General features: G+C 37.4%; 1 protein-coding gene across 4 annotated transcripts in view; it reads right to left on the bottom strand.

Annotated features, from left to right (window-relative positions):
• TENM3 (teneurin transmembrane protein 3) overlaps window positions 1–23,003 on the bottom strand; it is a 340,888-nt gene that overhangs the window by 56,237 nt on the left and 261,648 nt on the right. For all 4 annotated transcript variants that reach the window (XM_075028086.1, XM_075028116.1, XM_075028096.1 and 1 more), the window contains 3 exons: window positions 21,444–21,629; window positions 7,960–7,986; window positions 5,277–5,423 (listed from right to left, as the gene is read on the bottom strand). In XM_075028086.1, coding sequence (XP_074884187.1) covers window positions 5,277–5,423; window positions 7,960–7,986; window positions 21,444–21,629 — 360 coding nt within the window. The remainder of the gene's footprint in view (window positions 1–5,276; window positions 5,424–7,959; window positions 7,987–21,443; window positions 21,630–23,003) is intronic.

Below are 23,003 nucleotides of genomic sequence, written 5' to 3' on the forward strand. Positions count from 1 at the left end.
TTTCACCAGCCAAGATACAGGGATATGCTGTTTGTTATTTTTCTGTGGAGTTTATCAGCAACTTGCCCAGGCGAGTGACGGATGGTTATGAATCTGGCTCCTTATAACTGGAGAAAACATTTTTCATTCTTTCTCTGTACTTATGTGGCTAGAGCTATCTAGTACCACTAAGTTGAATACTCTATTGCAGAGCAAAATTTCCTTTCTGAAATGGCTCTGCAAAATTATTGATGAATTTTGTTTAGCCTGAAAAATATGAGACTTAGATCAACACTGGCTTATCAGTTATATCACTCGAATATGATAGTGAAATTATAAAGAAAATAGAAACTCCTACAGCCAGCTGGACAATCAGTCTCAGAAGGCTATTTTGTATTTTTTTGTTCTAGATGCGAGTGGTTCTTCTATATACAGAAGACATAATGACTACATTATTGTTTTCTTCCTCAAAAGCTGAAGACTAGCTGTAAAAATATTGACTAATGTTACTTTTCCCTTTGTTGCAAAATGCACAGAACTGTAATGGAGCATGGTCTGGTGATAAGATTGCTTATTTGGAGAGACTAATAAAACCCCCAAAACATTAAATGAGACCAGTCAAGACAGAGGATTCCCACACTTATGGATGTCTAAAAAATAAGATGTATCAGTGGGCGTGTTTGCTTTTGAATGGAATTTAAAGGGTACATATATAACTGCTGGAAGGAAGAAAAACCGGGGAACAAAAAAAGTCCAGGGCACAAGTACTGCCCATGTCAAGGGGAGATCGTGGCCAAGGACCTACATAAATCACACTCTTGGTAAGTAAGTTCATTATACATTTAGGCAACAAAAAATCTCCATGAAGTGAAATTCACTGTCTAGATAGGAAGAATACAGTTTTGGAACTCTGATGCGGGCCATTCCGCCAGGACAGTTTTGGTGACTGTGGCACACTAAGGCAAAAGACTGGAAAGGCCAGAAAACTGTGTAAACAAACCTCAGTTATCCTCACATAGCTCAATTTTACAACAGGCTGTAATGAATGGAATCAATTATAGACACCAAAAATGACTGCCTGTAGTAGCAGCTGGTCAGAAAAGCAGCAAAAGCAGAAATAGCTCTTGATTTATTCCTGAGCAGTGCACAAGGACCTTGTTCAATGTTACTACCACAGTATCTCTATAAGCATACCTATAGTGTACTCAAATTCAACGCTCCTGCTGGAGTGAAAAAGCCTAAAATATAAAGTGTTGGGCTCTAAATGAGCTGTCACTCCAGAAAGAAATCCTGGAGTCACCGTGGATAAGTGCTATGGATATATCAATCCAGCACTCCCCTGCAAGCATAGATGTGAACAAAAAGCTGAAGAATAATGGGAAGTGTTGGAGCATGAACCAGAGAACACGAACATGCCATTGTATCGGTCTTAATTCATGTACAAAGTTCCTGAACTTTCCTGAGCTTGGATTATCTTTGTACTTAGTAACCTTTCTGACGTTCAAAACATTCTGTAGTAGTAATTTCCTACTTTAATTAGCAGTCTGCTAGTACACCAAAGAAAATATAAGTTCACATTTGTCCTATTATATTCTTTTGCTAAGCATTTGCTATTAGCCACTATCAGAGAAGAGGCCCTGGTTTAGGTAATCTTTAGGCTGAATTTGTACTATCTTGTGACAATGCTTATCAGAAGCAGTCTATACTAGCCTAAGCAAAGAATTACAAAAATACAGTAGTGCTAAGTATGCTTTGTTTTATTACAGTATTTATTTTCATTTTAGTAATAAAAGAATATTAATAATCCCTTAAATCCTGCTGGTGGAAACCTGTAACTACTCTTAATAATTGGATAGGAGCTAATAAAAAGCAAACTTAAAGGAATCTGTTCAGTAAAGACCTACCTAAACTAAAGAATAAATGGCTTATTCTTTCTACAGTGATGACAAAACATGGCCCACTTTGTAAAGTATAATAGTGACACATTTTTTCCCAAGTAAAGAAGTTAGGCTTATTCCACCCACAGACGACTCTGACTTCCCCTCTCCCCACAAAGTCATTAGGAGTTTAATTCAGCCTAAGATCTGCTTGTTGCACATGCATTCCTTGTGGGTTGCTAAAATGTAAAGAAAATTCTGTATTTTATTATCCAAATCAAACATGGAAAAAACAGAGTGATCCTTAAAAAGAAAGGAAATGGTCTGCAAGACTCTCAGAAATCTGTATTAGAAGGAAGATGAGTAATAATCATCCTATCATATGTCAATAGTATCTAGAAGGGAAAATGATCAAGTATGCCTTGATGTCATTAGCATTTCCTATGGAGAATATTCCCATTGAGGTCCTCGGGATGCTCATGTTCACAGAGTTTGAACAATCACTCCTAGAAAGAGCTAAGCATCAAAGGAACAGCAGACACTGTTATTAATGAATTATACTCATATTAATATATAAAATATATTTTATCCAGTGTAGGATGAAACATAAACATTAACCACAGCATATCAATTAGCTTACAGCCATGACAGCTTTAACTATATAACCACTGAGCCTAGTGCAATGTAAATCACAATACCTGCAGTCATGGTATAAATTCAGCATAAGTGCTCAGATAACCTAATCACCCACAATAAATAAATACAGCAGAGGCATCCTTGTGCCATTCCCTGTAGCTGTCTGGAATTTGAATGGCTTGCTCGAGAGATTAGTGGGCTGGTTGCAGGTACTCTTGGAAACAGAAGAAACGCTGCTTCTCTTTCCAGGTGGGTTTCTGGCAAAGAACACTTTCTTCTCCCAGTTTTGTTTGGTACGCTTCCAGTTTTTAATTTAATTTAATTGCTGTATTTTAGCCCTTTTCCTCAGCCACTAGTCAGAGACTGAAGTGAATATACTCTGTACTGAAGCATATAAATTAAAATAAGGTCCATTGAAAGCAAAATGCCACTAATAAATAGCATTATATAGGTCAATCATGGCAAAACAACTGTTTGGCCAATCCCTTCCTCATACATAGCTGCATAATGTCTGTAAAGGAAATTATAAAAAAAAATGGGAGAAAAAAATCAACAAAATGCTAGCAGTAGAAGTTGTTTGTTTTTTTTTTTTCCCGATATTGTCCTTTCTTCTTGAACTTTAAGTCATCCTGTTAGATCCTTCTGCTCCAATTCCTCATTCCTTTTCCCCTTTTCCTCAATGTCATGGTTTAACCTCAGCCGACTATTAAGCACCACACAGGCGCTCACTCACTCCCCCCCACAGTAGGATGGGGGACAGAATTGGGGGGGGTGGAAGTAAAACTCGTGGGTTGAGATAAAGACAGTTTAATAGGACAGAAAAAAAAGGGAAAAAAGAATAGACTACATAAACCAAGTGATGCACAATACAATTGCTCACCACCTGCTGACCGATGCCCAGCCAGTCCCCGAGCTGCAGTGTCCCCTGGTGAACTCCCCTCAGTTTATATACTGGGCAGCATGTCATATGGTATGGAATATCCCTTTGGCTCGTTTGGGTCAGCTGTCCTGGCTGTGTGCCCTTCCAGTTTCTTGTGCACTCCCAGCCCCCGCTGGCAGGGCAGTATGAAAACTTGAAAAGTCCTTGACTTAGTCTAAGCACTGCTTAGCAACAATTAAAACATCATTGTATTAGCAACATTATTCTCATCCTAAATACAACACACAGGACTATACCAGCTACTAGGAAGAAAATTAACTTTGTTCCAGCCGAAACCAGGACACTCACAAACAGCTATTACTGTTTTCAGTCTGAAGGAGCATCTTCTTTTCCCTTCTTCCATTTACGTGCATTCCTGTTCACCTTGCTCCTCTTCCTCCTACTGCTCCATTAACTGCTTTTGACTCTCCCTCTGACATCACATCATTCTATTATGTTTAAAGTTTACTGAATCTGTTTTAGTGATACTGGGCTTTCAACTTTTTTTCCCTACCCGATATATTTTTTTCCTCCAAGTTGTTTATGCTCTAACCTAGTTTCTCCTCCTCCTTACTTTGTCTCTTCTCATGCTCGCAGGTTTCTCTTTCTTCCTTATGTTCATAATCCCCCAGGCCACCTGAACTTAGATCCCCAAACAGCACATCTCTGCATGGAAATGCCATTGCTAATCATTCCTCTTGCTCCCTTCCTACATGCAAAAATTCAGCTTCACACTAGCCCAGACTGCATATACCAGATTGTGTCAGGTTCTTTAGGCCCCTAAATGTGCAAAACTAACTCAAAATATAAAATACATAACAAAGGATGACAAATCAAATGACGTGTAAAGCAATAAACAGCAGCACTGTTTTAACAGTGTTATTTATTTTCCTCGGGAAGTAAATGCTGCTGTTATTTATAGTTTGTGATGTCTAACATCCCAACTGCAGTCCGGATATGAGAGCAAACAGCCAACCAGCAATGGCAAAGGCATATACAGTCTAAAGCTGAAAAACAAAGTTACAGATGACTTTATCATCATTGAGAGGCCCTAATGGAGTTTCTTATCTCTGCTCTGAATCTCAAGGTGTTAAATAGAAAGAGTTGATGAGAGAAGTGGAAGACAGACAGACAATAAAACCATTATGCTGATCTAATATTTGACTCCATTCACATTTACTCTTGTTTTTGTGTGTTTTTTTGTGTGATTCTGGAGTCATGCCAAAGTCACAGGCCCTCTACCTTCCCTACCCTACAATGATGATTGCAGATTGATTCCTTAAGTCAACAGTCCTGCCTGCATTTTGCTGCAGATTGTTACCTGTCACCTGAATGACAGACTGCAGAAAAGCAAGCCAAAAAAAAAAAAAAAAAAAGACTTCTGGGAGCATCCTGTCAGTTACCTGAGCGTTCACAGGCTATGGAGGGATAAGATCTCTGTAGGCTGGGCAACCAATTGTTTCCAACAATAGTATCATAGGTCAAAATGTAAACTCCCTGTTTGGCCTTTTCTCTTGGGATAATTTCCTTGTGAGGTCACTGAAAATTTGAACTCCTTTCATTTTTTTCCCCTCCACTACAGTTCACTGAGTTGAGACTATGTTTTATTCCAGTATAAAAGAACACTGCAGGGAAACTAAGGTGACACTCATCATTTTCCAAGTACATAGCTCACCTGTCATAAGCAGCTTGTAAGGCTTTGCTGATACACCATATAAAAGCACTGAATACCTGTATTCTTACAGGCATAAGAGCTAGTAAAATGCGTGTATGGTTCTCATGGCAGTATTTAATCACCTGACTGTAAAATCTCCGTTCCTCAACAAGTTCTCCCCAGTTTTAAAGATCCAGTTGGTATATCTTACCTCCTTCGTTGTCCTTACTGTCAGTGCAGAGAGTTTCCATGGCTACGTCACAGCCTGCTCCCCTCCATCCTGGCTGGCAGACGCAGTGCCAGCCGTTTTGGTCCAGCGTGCACCTCCCATTGCTGTTGCACAAGCCAGGGCAGCCCTCTGTTGAAACAGACAAAGAAGAAAAATCACAAGTGATTTAAATATTGCAATTATATAAAAAGAAAAAAAAATACAAACAAGGGACACTTACTGGGAACAGGCCTTAAGAACAGCACAAATACTGTAATTGCACATGGAGTGGAACAGCAACATTACCTGGGGAACGTAATTCTTAACAAAGTGGCATCTTTGATTGGCCTGACACTTGAGACACCACTTACCTGTACAGGCAGGAAATAAATGCACCAATCCTCTAAATACCTGCAGGCCAGACAAAATTAAGTTTGTTTTTTAATTTTTTTTTTTTTTTGGCAAAGTAACAAGAGATGAGTGCATAGTGCAAACACAGCTGTGTAAAATGATACATTTTTCTGTGCTCATAGAATAGATCATTATTTGCTCTATGCAGTATTGGTTACTTACTGGCACAAATGTTTAAGCTCCCTGTTACTATGAACAAATCCCTCCAAATTCTTGAGTAGGAAAATGGGTATGATTTTAGGCACGTAATAAAAGAGAACGTTAACTTTAATCCGGTCTCAGAGTTGCCGTATATTCATGTGAAATTACAGTGCGTTAAATAATTGCACAAAGTATAGGCCAGTTTTAATGACTATACTTTATGCCAAAAATACATTCCTTTTCACAGAATAAGCAAAGCCCAGGAAATAGTGAAGCAGCTTAGCATCTATTCTAACAAACATTAGGATTCAGGCTGCATACGGATGGGACAGGACCAACAGGATTTCCAACTAAATGTAATAGCTGTGCGTATTTGATTACTTAGGACGGACAAAATGAAATACCATAAGGACCACAATAAAACATTGATAGACTGAACAAAAACACGGTAGTGACGTGCTTCAAGACAGATAGCAGAGAGTGATTTTTTGTGACAATCTCCCTAAGGCTTTTGTGCTGTTACCTTTATATCCTATCTTGTCTGCTTTTATGGCCAAGGAGGGAAAATTTGGGAAACAATTAAAATAATTTAATATATCCAAAATCGATAATTGTTTTCAGTCTAACATTGCATTAAAAAAAACAGTATCTGTCACTTCCTAGTGATGAAATCTGGCATGCAGCCAACATGATCTGTATGAGGATGACAACACTATAAATATGTAGATTTTGGCGTTCCTTATCTATGACTATGATAAGACACTGACAGAAGCAAGTACAGATATGGCACTAAGTATCTTATGAGAAGGTGGCTAGAAACCAGATATTTTTGGATGCAACAATTTTCTGTAAACTTTTATCCAAAAAACCTAAGTAAATGGCTAAACACTTCTTCACTTTGTAGAACTACTATCTTCGTGAACTTATCTACTGACCCATTTTGGTTAAGCTTAGTTGAGCTTAGAACAGTCTTTCAGAAGGAGTAGTCTATTTTTTTCTTCTAAAGACTTTTGAATTTACTGACTCCTTTCAACCATGTAGCTCCAAATTACAGACATTCCCAGAAAAAAACGTTATAAATGGTCCTTAACTCTTGTCAAATTACGCTTAGAAGGCAGAGAATCAGGAAGACCTCTTGTGAGAAAGGATGGTGATGGACAGTTACGGATATTGTGCCATCATGCCAGGGTGAGACTAAGTCTTGCTATTCTTATTCTTTCGGACTGTAGCTGCTAATAATATTTGTTGACATACTGAGAGCTATTTTTTTCCTAATCTTTCTTCTGTTTAATATATGGAAGACTTACATATTTAATTGCAATACTGACAGAGCGTTTTAGGAGTCAACTGGGTACACTCAAGACTTATTGTGTGAAAGCCTGGATATTGCCATGAATATTGCCATATTCTAATGAAAAAAACACAAATAAGGAATAGAGAAAGATACTCAGGGAAAGAGGGGTAGGAATATTTTAAACATTTTTCTAAATCAATTTTTCACCATAACTGAAGATACAGGAATCTTTGCTGTTTCATGTTAGGCTTTTGCATCCTTGAACCTTTTAATTGAAAACGTTGCATAGAGTATACAAGCTTTTTCTAGCTTCATACAAAATCCAAGTCATAATTTCCTATAGATTTTCTACATTCAGATAAACAAAAGCTTAAAAGCCTGGGGTAGTCTATTGATCTGTCTATATATAAACACACATATCTATAATTTATCTGTTCTTTAGAACTAATGACACTTGTTCTGTGACAAGAGTATTGCTTTGCTTTGTTTCCTAAACATTTAGAGTTTTGTAGGTAGAGATCCAACAACAAAACTAACAAAGAAAAAGCACCAAACAGCAAATGAATACTATCTTCAGTTTTTGGTTCAAACAAAATCTAATACATGTATACAGTTTGTATATAAATGTATAATTACTGATAAAATGTTATTCTGTAACATAAGCAAGATTTATTTTTTAATTTGAGATGAGTTGAAAGTCATATGAGTTAAATCTATAATCCATGGAATGTATGTAAGAGAAGATTCTTTTGCCCAGACTAGTGCGTTTGTAACTATATATTCATATCAAAAAAGTACATGTAGGTATAGGCATGTCATCAAAGAGCAAATATACAGTACCTTTCACTATCTTATCCAAATAGTGAGCTTGAGAATTAAAAAGAAAAAAAAACAGACAGACATTTCAGAAGTGTCACATAAAACGAGAATTGTTCAGAATTCACATGCAAATCAAGCAGGTGCACCTGACATGAGAGGTCTTACATTACAAAATGAAAATGTATTTCCAAGCTTTTAAAAATGCAAGAAATTCTTTTTTCAGCAAACATTGTCATGATTCAATGAAACTATTTTAGAAAGGAGGCCTGCAGAAGAAAGAGATGCTACCTTTCTGAGACTATGTTTTTCTTCTGACTTCTCCATACATGCTTTGATTTTTACATATAACAAAACCAAAATCAAAGCTAGTTAAAAAATTCAATTTTCAACACCATGTAAGAGTAATTACTTAGCTTATGAGCTTTGAAACACTGACCATACTGGAAGATCTTTGATTTGCAGGTCATGTATGACTCTGACAGCATAACCAGCACGCTATCTTAATTCCAGTTGGATTAACAGGATTTTTAGGAGGAATAGTTTTCTTCTGCTTCAATTCATCCACAGTTATTCTTCTGAGCACACACACCAAGTATGTAAAATAAGTTAGATCACATATATGGGGTGGAAGAGGGCATAGTGGGGTTAGTAGCGTGGTGATCCATTTAATTTGGAAAAATGAGTGAAAATTAAACTTAGGCTTTACATGTATAAAAACAAATAACATGGTATATCCAAGAATAGCAAGACTTTTTCTTCATAAGTTATGACACTTAAAACTTCACAAAAAATTTGAGGAGGCAGATGGATGAATGACAGACAGAGCACAAGATGGATTTAAAGCAGAAGGCTCTACTTTTAATACATGAAACAGCAGAGATGGGTTATATATTCCCTCCTTGCTTTCAGGAAACAGACATCAGCTGCAGTTGTGTTAAAGGGGTTAATGTTGTGTAGCAAAACCATGTAGGACAGGTCCATCACAGGTTACCAAACCCAGCCACCTACACATAAGGTGATGGGATATTACAGACCACTGCAGTGGGGACACGTCAAGCTGAGTCAACAATATTGGTTTCAATCACCTGTTTTTGCTGTGGACAAGGTCTCTCAACAGACCCCTCATGGGCTCTCTTACTTTCAAAATCTGACCTTTTCTAAACCTCCACTGGATGATGGCCTGTGTCTGGCAAGTACTCTGTCACTTGCTATTATCCCTCAACTTTGTGTATTGGATGGTTAAGAAAGGCATTTCCAACCATGGCCTTTCCTCCCATTTGGATGAATGGGAAAAACCTTTTCCCGAGTCCAAGGAGGGAGGTGATGAGATATGTAGTCTCACAGAAGCCACAGTCACTGCTACGACTAAGAGGTGGAAACTTTCTAGTCCCTCTCTCTCAAAGAAAGTGTCAGGTGTCCACTTCACAGTAGGTTTTTTTTTTTGTTTTTGTTTTTGTTTTTTTTCCTATAATGGTAAGGTTAAAGGGAGACAAAGTAAGAAGATGAAAACATCAGTTACAGAACATTTAGAACAGCAGCAACAAACTAAGTCACTTTTCACATTAAGCACAAACAAAAAGAAAGGTGATATAGCTGCATTTCAGGGTGGATCAAATTCTTCTCTTACTCATCCAATGTAATTCCCCCTACTCCTACACAGCTGCTCTTAGAACATGGTGTAGTATGTGTGGAAGAAAAAAATCAAGCTTTATTTCATAAAATGAAAGCAATTACATCTGTCTGGGGAATGCATCTGTCCACCAGTGAAACATTAAATGCCTCTACAAACATAGGGATAGGTAACAAAACAGAACACAAAAAACCCCTCCTAGGCAACTGAAAATAGTCCCTGCAATTTCAGGCCCCCACATGCTATTTCCTTTCAGAAATCCAATCTGCATTTTAAAAAAAAAAAGGATTAAGAAAATGCTCTTTAAGATTTCTTGTATCCAGTAGTCTTACATGAAGTCAGTTCCAGACCATAAAACTATAATGCTTGAAAAACAAGTTCTACCCTCCAGCATCCTTTTACTCATGGTCAGTTGACATTAAAGACAATGTTAGAAACTATTTTGGTTAACATGCAACACCCTAGAAGAATCAAAAAGCAGAAAATGAATGACCAAAAATAGTATAACCTTGCAGTGAAGTTGAACTAGCTATGCTGTCTTCCTCATCATGGCACTGCAACTGAAACAGGAATGAACTCAGCTTTGTGTGGAAGTACAAAATACAAGCCTTTCCCCCTCTGTATAGGGAATTCTAGGTGGGATTTGAAGCACTTCAGTAGGATGGGGCATCTCAGGAGGTGCTCCTTGGCAAGATATTTAAACATCTGGCACACGTGGATTATGTTAAGTTCTTAAAAAGTCTAATTATAGACCACATGATATACCAACAAATGTTTTCTTCCAGGGTTTAAGACTGTGAAATTTAAAACCTTGCTATTATTTCCAGGAGTAGAGGGACTTTGTATAGCTCCAAATGGAATGAAGAAAAACAAAAATGAAGATATAAAATTTGTACATTTTCTAGGATAGTCGACATCCAAGATGTAAGAGGCATTCAAAATTCATACAACATAAAATATAAATGATGTTATCAATGTGTGTGGCTATTTATATAAATATGTGGCAGATAAATGTATTTTACAAAGAACTGATAACAATCAGGCAAATTCACATTTAACACAGCATATTTCATAACCGCTCAGAACCCTGACTTTTTTTTTTTTTTAATTTAATGTCTCCCATTAGTTTCCTATCGGAGATGTAAGTCAGTGTCTTCCTTAGATTATTCATATGCTACTTCCTCCAGGTACGACAGAATAGCCACAGAATAAAAGTAAATATTAAATCCATTTATCCCAATCAGCTCCTGCTTAAACCAGCATGAGTCACATGCCCATTGATTTGATATTCCTTAATTGGTACTTATAACACTGCTTTGTTCTGATTATTCTGTCATAAAGGATTATAATAGTGAAATGCTTCTAAATACTGTTTAGCAAATTTATATTTCTATTAGTTTACATTATCCTCCACCAGACGTCTTCACCCATCATAATATTTGTAACCTGTATGCTAGACTACACCATGCCACATAGTTTTTGTAGCGTATATATAGTCCCATCACAATGTCAACTCAACAGCTCCACAAGAGTCATGGGTTACCTTGCTGTAAGAGCAGAATTTGACCTCACAGCACCACCAGATGTGAAGCAAAAATACAAAAGAATGTGACCAAAGCCATGTCGATCAAGGGCTACCTAAATTAAAAACGACTTTTAAGTTTTTTTGCTTCTTACACCTTGAAAGTGTGAGCCGAACCCTTGCCTCCTCTCCACTATTAGTTTTCTCCCTTCCTTACTATGCTACAGCCTATCCCTCTAAAACAGAAAGGAGCAATTAGAAAGAGAAAAGACAGACAAAGGTGGCAAGACAAAAAAAAAGATGATGAAGAAATAATTTCAGTATGCAGCAACAATGAAGATTTCTGTTCTGCTCCTCTCTGAGGAAGCTCTGCTTTGCTTGCTCTCCTCATCTCCCACAACTCAGTATAGCAATCCCCATTCACTGGCTAACGATCGCATACGTATCTCCACTACTGACACAAACTTCATGCTCTCAGACACAGATCTTCTACAGGAAGATGTGAACAACGCATCTTGCATCAGTCCTGTTTACACTTCTACATAACCTTGCGCTGAGTGTCATATAAGGAGATACCAAGTAAAAATGCCATCTTAATTTCTTGGTAGAAAAACTGACTGTAAGCAAACTATGGTATGTTGATAGCATACTGTTTACCTTAAGCTTTCTATACATTTATCTATTTGTTTAGACTTAGAAAGTTTTAATATCTTTGCTTAATGTTTTCATTAATTTTTAATAGTTGTATAAAACTTTGTTTACAATCCATATGACAAACAAAAGCCCCCCCACATTACAAGAATATCATGAGAGTGGCCAAGTCAAACACCCAAAATTTAGGCAATGCCAGATTTATGGCTACCTGTGCAATTTTTATATCCTTCTTCCTCCACCAATGTACAGAGCTGACAGTCCTCATTCAGCACTCATTCTCTCATGAACAACAAATGGCTGATGCCCTAGTAGCAGGCACCCCATGCTAACCTAAACAGAGAAGTAACTGTTTTCTTACAGACTTTTCTATCATCTTCCTCCATAAGTCAAAATGATTTAGTATAGTATCTTCACACTACTGGTATGAACACAGCATGTATTCTTATCTCATTTTACCAGTGAGTAACTAAGGCACAGAAAGATTAAAGTGAGAAGTCTCCATCCACTTGGCTGCAAACACCTAAGATGTGATTTTCCAGGATACTTAGAATTATATAGGATTTCATACATGAACCAGCTTGTTCACAGACAAGCAAGGCAAGTCCCCACAAAATGAAGAACAGTCAGAGGACACTACTTTAAAGCTTGCCTTTGTGAGCAACAAACAGAAAATACATGGTAGAAGCAAGGGTGAAATCTAGTTCTTCCAAATAATTTTTTACTAGGAGATCACCCTGTGTACCAGTCTCTGGCAAAAATGCAGTGGAGTTTTTGCATGCAACAGCCCTTCACAGCCTTGCAACGTTCTTAAATCAGGTATATGTCAGGTGCAGAGGGAAAAGTAGTTAAAGATATCCTTTTATTTTTTTATTACAATGATATGTATATGCTACAATTAATATAAGTTGTATCTTCTGTTATATGATATAATGATACACAAAACTGTTCTCTTGTGGCTTCCTAAATTTAATGTTCTTGATTTTGCAACTTTACTGAAGTTCTTTTAACATGTTTTTCAGGCATTTGGAAGTCCTCAAGTCCTATGCACATAAAGTAAAATGGAAAAAAGGAAGGGAAAAAAAAGAGATTCCATTCTGTGGCATTACATTTTTTTTCATGGTGAGCAACAAGGAAGCTTAGATGAACCACCTACGCTTCTGCCATTTGTGCTAGCAAAGTGTTATGAACATTTCTTACTCCCTGCACAGCTGAGCAGTAGCAGGGGATGAGGCACACACTTTATCAGTGGTTTCACAGACACTTGCCAACAGAAGACAAACTCTAAGAGTTTCCTTGAAGCTTTCGGAAGAATGCAGTTTGTGTAAACAGGTTTTTGTGCTTGTTTTGGGGGAACTGGTACAAAACTCAGAGTTGACAGCTCTGGTCTGACCCCTCTAACCTATTCAAGACTCAGTCTGTGCTGCTTTACTTCTCTTGACCTGGCTAACAGATCACCTTTAAGTTCCTCTCATTTCCACCCAGCCACAGTTCAACTACCCTGACAATTAGAAGATCTTTGGAATGTAAAAAACCAAATATCCCTTGTGGTATTTAAACCCAGTATTTCTTATTCTACCCACAGCAGACTTAGGGAATAGTAAACCGATTCCTTTAAGCAACTGCTTTTACTCTCAAAGACTAACTAAAAAAAGCCATGCATCCATATACAATTTCTGAGGAGCAACATACCTCTACCAGAAAACTTACAGGAGTCCAGAATTAATAAAATTTTAAAGCCACTGTTCTAGCCTGTCTTCAGAGCAGTTCACTCATGTCAAATTCATCATCCATTACAGCCTCTTCCGAGTCTCTTCTGCCTTGTGAGCTGCTTCCTAACTTGAATTTGTGCAGTTGATTATTCTTACTTAAGCACAGAACCCAGCATTTGTTGCACTGCACCTTATTTTTCTGCATAGCCTGTGCTATTTATTAACATAATTTTAAATTCTTGTCCTGTCTTCAAAAGTGCTTGGGGGCAGCAGGCTTTAGTATCATTTGCAAATGTAATTCTCTCTATTCATCACTGAACAGTGCTGAAAGCACATGTTCTTCCACTGTAAGCAGCTCACGGTCGTCATCCTTTCTCTGAGTTTATAAGAACCTTGTCTTAGACATACCATATGTTCAGAGCAGTGCTGCCAATAGAGAAGGATTACAAACACTCTTCCCTTTCGATACTTTTTTACTCCTAAATTCCGATCTTGCCCTTCTTGTAAAGGAGAACACATGGATGGAATAATATTTTCAGGCAATTTTCTTTGTTTTCCTCCCTACATAGGCCAAAACATAATCCTCACCCTGAAATCATACCTTCTTCATCATTTCTGCACTCTTCTCCAATGTTTACGTAGACCTGCAGCAGACATATCTGCTGCATACGTTTGCAGAGAGACCTGAATTCACTGCAATTTATCCCTTGCCAAAACTGCAACTGTTCTTTGCAGCAACCATTTATGGGTCTTTATGTACAAAGGCGCATCAGCCCACTACTCTTTAGATTTTTTTGTTCTCGAGTCCATCCCAATTTTACTATAAAGTAAGATTTCTCATCATTATTACTGGAAAGCCACATGCATCTTAGAATAAAAGGTTCAGTTGCTGTTAAGGATATAGTAGACGTAGGAACTTTGGGACTGCTCCTAAGCTCATGAGCAGTCTTGTTCCCTATTTAACATCTATTCAGCTGGAAGAGGATTTAGAAGAAAGGGTGTACGCCATTAAGGATTCAAAACTGTCCCACATGTACAGGCTAAGACCTCTGACAAACTCGCGAAGACCTGTCTCAGATGCCAGTAAAACCTGACACTTGCATTAAGAACTGCATGAAAGATAAATTTGGCTTGAAAACGTATTGGGGATGGAATGGGACGGGAAGCATTACTGTTTCCACCTTTCTTCCTGACTGGAAGTACTTTCAGAATGTGTCTGACCAGCATGCAACTATACAATGAACAAAAGCACTTACTTTATGGCCACTTCAGCTCAAGTAAGCTTTGCAGCCTGCTTTAAAATTCTTCACATCTTAGAGGATTCTGCTGTTTTCTGAAAATGTGCCTAACTTGAACTTCGGGTGTGGTCCTGATTTAAATGCAAATCAACCAATTAGCAATTTAAAGTATGCTAACAGGTAATTTGTACTTGAGATGCTTGGTTTTGAAACATGTTAAGGCCTGACCAATAGTTTACTTTTTTCACAGCTTCAGATATGCATGCACTATCTTAAATTTACCTGGTATTGAACATTTTTATAGTTACCAAACATACAAATATTTTGTATATTCAAGGCTTGGCCTGGCAAATTAATAACATGCCCTTTAGGCACAGGAAAGGTCAAAAACATATAGTAGTAATCTCTTTTTCACGGAGTTTTTGTATTGAGGGAACAGGTATAAAAATTGTGGTGAAATCCTAACTCCAATGTAGTCAGGTGTTTTGAAATACGATTTTACTCACAATGTTGTGGTGAACTAATTGATATTTGATATAATTGGTTTTGAATCTTTGGTTGATTTTATCTGAGAATAAACTCTTTGAATGTCAAAGGTCATACCTTCATTCAGATACAATCTTATTTTTAAGATGAAATTTGTACGGAGGTATAATTCCATGAACTAAAAACTAAGGAAAAACATAAATTTAGGAATTTTGATAATTACAGAATATATTCATACAGAAGTAATTATTCTAATTTGAAGGACAAAAATTTCCTTCTGATCAAAATTTTAAAATCTCAAAAGAATCTTAAAATTTATGAAGTGTTCTTGGCATGTATGCATTAAGGTACATTAAATACCTGACACATTAAAACACTAAGAAATGTGAATATTCTCAGTAATTTAAACTTCAGAGAAAAGTAAACCATGCGTGGCAACTTAGCATCAGTACTAAAATGACGGTGGTCATCCTAATACCGGTTATCCATGCTGCTCCTCCCTCTAACCTGCAAATGTGGAGATCAATCAAGCCCTCAAACTGGTCCATGACTTACTCTGTCAAGCCCATACTTCAAAAATATATAGTGTAATGATATATAGCCATATCAAGCTTTCTATAAGCACTTCCTTTGATTAACAGGAGGAACACATTTGCCTTGACTTGCTCTCTGATCTTATAAAAAGATAAAGTGTCATTCTCCTGTAGTCATATTTGAAATCTGTATTATAAGGAGCTCTAAGCTAAACACGTGTTGAAGAGAGCAGGTGCAGACCATATAACTTAGTGGAGGAGATTACTTCTTAGCATTCCTCAACACTAGCAGTACTTCTGAGCTTCCACTGCTTATGGTCACATAGAAAACCAGCACACAAATGCCTTCATGTTTGTCCCTAGTCAGAAAACTACTTTAATCAGTCACCAGGACAGAGTCTGTACTAACAGAAACACACTTATGGGAGTGTGGTCTAGATGTTATTTATTGTTTTTATAATTCTGAATATCTAAACCAGATGACTTTCCTGGTTTTACAGCTAAAATAGCTGAAACAAGAAATTTCTTGCTGAAGAAAATTTATTTTTGGTTTGATTGGTTTGAATATCATGTTAGTGTGTTTTCAAGCAAAGAAAAAGGTTAAAATAAATGCTTCACTGTCCCTTGTTATTTTTTTCTCAACTAAAGTTTAGGGGAAATTCTTAGAAGATAAACCAATTAGATCCCAATTCTCACTGGAATATGAACACATTACAAGCTGTACACTTCTACAGCGGACCACCACTGGATTCGAATTTCAGTTCTGTGTACCAGGTAAAGTAGCCTCACGCAGCACTCAAAAGCAGCATGGAAGTACCACGATGCTAACTTTAGCTGTCCTGAGGGATTAAGATGAATGCTTAATGACATTAATCCACATTTAGATCACTTATGTTTAACAACATGCTTTCCACACATACATAGATAAATATTAATTTTGGACTGAAAGATAATCGTTCAACACGATAACAATTAAACAGCTGTAACCTGTCTCATGTGTTAAGTAATGGTGCTGCAGGCAAGCTCCATAAACAGATGGTCTTACCCACCCATGCTTAATGTTAAAGACTTTAAAAAAGAGGTGTTGACAAATCTGAACAAGAAGGCATAGTTTTAATGCAAATTGGCCAATTTGCAATTTAGATTACTCTAAAACTAATTTGGTCTATAGAAAAAATTAAACTGCATTGTAAAACTGAGATGTTACACAGCACATGGATATAGCAGATTCCCCACCAACATAATTATTTACTAATTTTGTTCAGCTAACAGAGTTTAATGGAAAAGCAGCTGGAAAAGCATTCATATTTATGGGCTTCCTATGACAGTTACTTAATTTACTCATGGTACAAGCCAGTTATATCACAAAAAATAATAGACTTTCTGAAATAATATCTGTTCCAATCTCACAAAACAACTACTCAGACTGGAGAGGGTCACTGAACTCATTGCAAGCCAGGACAGAAAAGAAACAAAAACATATTTTAGCACAACTGTGTTATGAAAACTTAATTACAGAGCAAATTTTCATCCAGGCTATCACCTGGGCACCAGCTGTGCATGTGCGATCTTGTATCACATTGAGATGCAGGTTGAGCTTCACAAAATAATATATGGATGTTCACCTTAGACCCATGAATGTCACTCCCAGACCAAATAAACAATTGACAGGTGATTTTCCATAGCTTTGCAGAAAACTGTTGATTTAACCTGTTCTCATTGAGAGGCAGGAAATGGTAAAACATTACAATTCTCAGGAGGGAAAAGACAGTAAGCAATTTAGATGCCTTAAATTGTTTAGTATTTGAAACATACATTGCCAGTATTTAGTTCAAACCTGTAAGAAGTTAAACAATAGCAATTAATCTTGTATTTTGTTAATTCTTATTAGATTAATTTCATCACAACACTGAGCATGTAGCTATCTGCTGAACATCTTTGATATAAATCTTTGGAAGGTGTGTGTGTGTGTGGTCAGAGAACAGGCAATGACTCACAAGTGTGGCCCACATCAGGTGCGTTACTGAAGTTGGAGCTACCCTGTGCCAGAGATGCATAATGGAACAGTGTATATCAGCAACACACATCAGGTTTACTGCATTAGTCAAAACAATCTTGCCCACCTTACTATACACATTGCTTCAAAAAAGAAAAAAAACCTGCTTTATTTAGTCTTTTCTGTTCTCTCACACAAATCAAAAGTATATAAAACATGTATGTATATTATTTCCCAATTCCATCCTCAGCCTTAGGGAAACGCTGATGCTTAACCCAGGTAAGCAGATGTCTACATTTTTTCTGAACAACAACAAAAAAAGCAAACCTTTACAATCACCTATGATTTTGCTTCTCAATGTCCTGAAGCACAGAAATAAAAAAAACCCCAACAGTTTCTGGAAGTTCAGATCAGTTAGAATTTCCTTTCACCAAATTCCCATTTGAGTATCTTGAAGAATACATAAAAATCAGTGTAACTCAAGAAGCAATCTAGGGTTTAAAAGATGTTAGAGAGGAATAAAACTAAGGACTACCTTGTTTTAAATTAAGGAGACAGGTTTGTTTTTTCCTTCTTTCTACCCTTTATCATGTCAACTAACAATACAAACAGTGGGCTAACTGAAAATGAGACTGGACAGATAGTCAACATCTAGAAATACGTAAAAATTGTTAGCTGAGGTGCAAAACATTTTTACTATTTAAATGCCATTCATGCTTCACAAAAATACTACAATCTATTTGATCAAATGAGTTATGGATTTAGATGATTCAGTACATGTTCCAGTTAGCGCCTCTGTGATTAATGCATCCATATCTACCCCATTTTGTGCATCCAGCTAGAGATCTGATGGGCTATTCCTTTCGCAAAAAGTGAACAAAGTGCATTGCCCTTACAATTTACAACTTCTTTGGAATATTCCTTTCCCAAAGAAGTTGTAAATTTAGGCTGTTGCACTTCATGTGACTTCCAGCTAACAGCTGCAACAAATACATCTGCATTTCTAAAATACTTCACACTATTGCAGCTAAATGGTTAATGACTTTTAGAAATAAGAAAGATACAATTGTTTATTTTTAGACCTATAAAGGGAGAGTGGGAGTCTTTCACAGATGTAGCACAAATTACGTAAATATTCTGCTACCAAGCTGAGAGTTTTAGATAGCATAAAATGCCTGGGTTTCAAATGGAGGGTGACAATAAAAAACTGGTTTGTATATAGAAACATTCTGATGTCCCTTGTGTTCTGAAATTTATTGCTCAGAAAGAGCTACTACCTACTCTAGGGCAGGTGAGAGAAAGGCAATTTGACTCTTCATCTGCCAAGCTGAGGCGGCAGCAATTTTTACTCCACTAAGTGGAAATACTTTTGGAAATGAGCAATAAAATGACATGGTTTCTCCTGGGCTCCTGAAGAAAACAACTCTAAGAAAAATAAATGTAACAGCAGGCTAGAGCCTGTACCTCATTACTTGTCTTGGAGGCTGAAAGGGCAATATAAACAAACCTAACTATCTTTACAGCAGCAGCCACAAAGTAAACACCCATTTAAAGAATAAACAGGTGGGAAGACAGACCTGCTAGCCCAGTGCTGAGGAAAAACTTGTTTGTGCTTAATATGTTGGAAAAATTGTTCAAGAGCAGTTCATCTGTGTATAACTACAACCCTTGAAATGCTGCCAAGGTCAGTGAGACCAACAGCAGTGCAATCTGCTGAGTAATTGCTCGTTGGCAAGTTAAAGCGGTCAAGGGAAAGGCTTTATCCTACTTCTAAAGATTTACTTTATTTTATTGTTCAGAAAGCAGTTCTCTCCCCACCTCTCTACTCTCTTTGTCAGCATGTTTTCTGGAAGCTCCTCAAAAATGTTAACCCTACTGATTCTCCCTGGGATTCTGCAGATGCACCTTGGTGCATCCCTCACATGTCCGAGCAATCTCATTAGTAAACAACAAAAAAAATCAATGGCAATTTCTGTAAAAAATAATTCACAAATCAATCTTACTACTTCACACCTGACTCCCTTCTACAAAATAAAACTTTGCGCCATCTTCCTGGTGCAATGATGTGGGTAGCAGTTAATACAGCTGTAACGCCCTCATTTTGCCTGCCCTCAAAGCTCACACCACGGTTCCCTGTGACCACCAAATGCAGCCTCTCAGTCAAGGCTGTAAGCTACCCGGGAGCACAGCTTGGGTTTTACTGTTTTCTAGATGCTCAGGCCCCAGTGATGGCTTAGCTGTGATAACACATTCGGAGTTATAGCCCTTCCAAAACACCCATGAAAGTTAAAATTCGCCAGCCTCTTTTTAGCTTGTGGCAAAAGCAAATCATGCTATAGTCACATCCATCAGCTCTACCACTATTAGACTTACTGTCCTATCCTGTTGCTTTGGCTACATCACCTCTTTCCACTGACCCTCCTCCATTGCTCTAAGCATAAAACTAGCAGGTTTTTTTACTTACTGGCATTTTTTTTGACTATTCGGATTATCTGGGATTTCCCCATCATTCAGTGTTACTCTTGTCTTTGTTTGACCTGTAGCTACCTCTTTCGTTGTCTATTCAATCCACCTTTAATTGCTCAGCCATGATGCTTCTTGCACTTGGGAGATGTGCCCTATAAATACCTGCAGAGCCACATTGTTACTCCTGTCACAGTCTTTGCTGAACTTTGTGCAATGCTCCCCACACACCTAAGTACAAGCTAGTCATCTCTTACAGTTAGACCATTGCCAATTCCTTTGTCTGTGCTCCCTACCTGTTGTCACGCAATAGTTTCTCTGTGTGGTTATGCCAAGACAAAAATTGCTTGGATAGGACCCTCCTCCTCTGTTATAGACCTGCAGTGTCTTGCATAAAGGTAGATTAGTGTGGAAGGGAATTTCTTAGCACTACAGCTATACAAAATCAATATAAAAATGATAAACATTTTGGCAACTCCTCCTCCACTTTTTCTCAGTCCCATTATTTACATGCATAATTTCTCATGCTAGCTCACTGTCAAGCCCTGTGCAGTGGAAAGGGATATCCTGCTACATATGGGACATACAGACTGTAAATAACTGAGTAAGAAAAGCTCCACTGATAAAGGCACAGTAATTTCCAAAGGTTTCCAGGTGCTAGAACTGACTTGATTACAGAAACACAGAAGCTGTAATAAGGATGGCTTCTTCTCAATCAGCTGTATTAAACTGCTATTACATTATTTACATGTAAGAAATTTGATATAATTCTAAAATAGAGCATTATATTGACAAGAAGATAATTTTGGACAGCTAGATCTCATTTATTACAAGGTGGAAATGACATTTTTGTGTAGGCAAGTCACTTTTTACAGCTTCTTCTCCATAAAAGAAAAAAAAAGAAAAACAATAGGAAGCTTCATTTCCAAAAGACATAAAGCTATCACATAGAAATAGAAAAGCACAAGTCGAATAATATATTTACAGTTTAAAATAAAAGTAAGCTCCCCCTCAGCAAAAGGCTGTTAAAGGGGAAAGATTGAAAAGGAAATTCTTCCACCTCCTTTTCATGGCAAACTAGGTATGAAGAACTGATGAGCCATTATATAACCATTTCCTTTCTTAAAATATCAACTCCTTTACACAGACTAACGTGCAAATATTCTGTTTGAAGAAACAAGCTTCAAAGTAATACGCTTCTTATTCAGACATGGCCAGCAGCGCCAGCTGTTTGAATTTTGCCGCGAAGACAGTGTAAAGCATAGCCAGCCTACCAATGGTACAGTGCTCTCCATTCCATCCCTGGCTACATTCACACTTCCCGTCTTTACAGGTGCCATGCTCCGCGCAGCGGGGATGGCAGGCTCTCTGGTTGCAGGCTGCACCCGTCCAGCCTTCCTCACAGCGACACGTGCCACCCATGCACACACCGTGTGTGCCACAGTCCACTGAACAGATTTCTGGATTCAAGGGGAGAGAGAGGGAGAAAAGGAGGCAGAGAGTACAGATGGGAGAGAGAGGGTATGCATTAATTAGCAGCGCTACATTTTAATTCAACATGTGAAGAATAAGAAAGGCAAAATCTTTGCAAATTAAATCAAAGGAATTTACTGTGAAAGGCATTTTCAGGGAGGACCCAACAGAATATGGAGTACAAAGTTTTACCACCCTGCTAATGCTTGCTCAGTTATCTAGCAGACTTAGCGGTGCTTAAGTATCCACAGCTCTTCTGTTAGCTCTGAGTAATTTTCAGTCATATATTTTGTGATCACATATGTCTTAAGAGTAACCTTTTGTATCTTAGATTATATAGCACTTAGACCTACTAGAACTTACATTGTACTCCTTGTGACTAAATGTAACATATACTTAGGTCACTGTGTGTTGTGAGTGAAAATATAGTATTAATGAAAGTTCATTTTAACAAGGTTTCCCCTCCCTACCCTGCTCCCTGTTTTCCTTCAAGTAAAAATGTGCCATTTCTGACACATTTTTTCATTATAAAGAATCAGCTTTAGTGAGACAAATTAGTACTATGCTGACATACTGACACATCTGTTAAATATAAAAGATGATTCTCTTTTACTTTCAGTAAATTTTCATCAGCGACAGCTATGAACAGTCTGGTTTAAATAATAGATTGTTAAAAAAAATAAATCAACATACAGCAATTTAACTTGTCATTTACATATAGTAACAGGATCTTGTAACTGATAGAATAATTGAAAAATACGTTAACAGCCAAAGGGAGTCAGAGGCCAAACAACGCATGTTAAGTCTCAGCTAATACAAGATGGTAATTTAGACTGTGAGATTTTGCATTTGCAGTTTTGATTCATTTAGTCAGACTCCAGCAAACTTTACTTCTGCTAAGCAGACAACAAAAAAACAAGAGAAGATACAATACAGCCTGAGGGACTTCTTTAGTTCCTTGGCATACAACTGGCTGTAACCATGTACCGGTTCATAGAAGCACTGTATTTAGTTTTTGTTCTCTTGTAAAAGACAACAAACAGTTTAGTAATAAAAGACTGAAATTATTTTCAACAGCAAAAGAAAGAAGCTTTCAGTGCAAGAAAGGCTTCCCATTTCCTACTCAACAGCATTTTTCTTCCCCCATAGAGTATAGCCTGCTGTCTCAAAGTGCTGTGGAACATTAAACATGGTATCAAGGAGCTGTGACATTTCCCATAAGAAACAGCCCAAAACCTTTATGGAGGAAGACAGCTGTAATTACCCCCTCCTTTTTTTTTTTTCCTATACAGCATTTTATATCTACTTTGAATTAAATTTTTGATTAAGAGATGCGAGATGGTTTGATTAACTTTAGATTC

Source organism: Buteo buteo, chromosome 1, assembly GCF_964188355.1.
Source record: "Buteo buteo chromosome 1, bButBut1.hap1.1, whole genome shotgun sequence".
Lineage (NCBI taxonomy): Eukaryota > Metazoa > Chordata > Aves > Accipitriformes > Accipitridae > Buteo > Buteo buteo.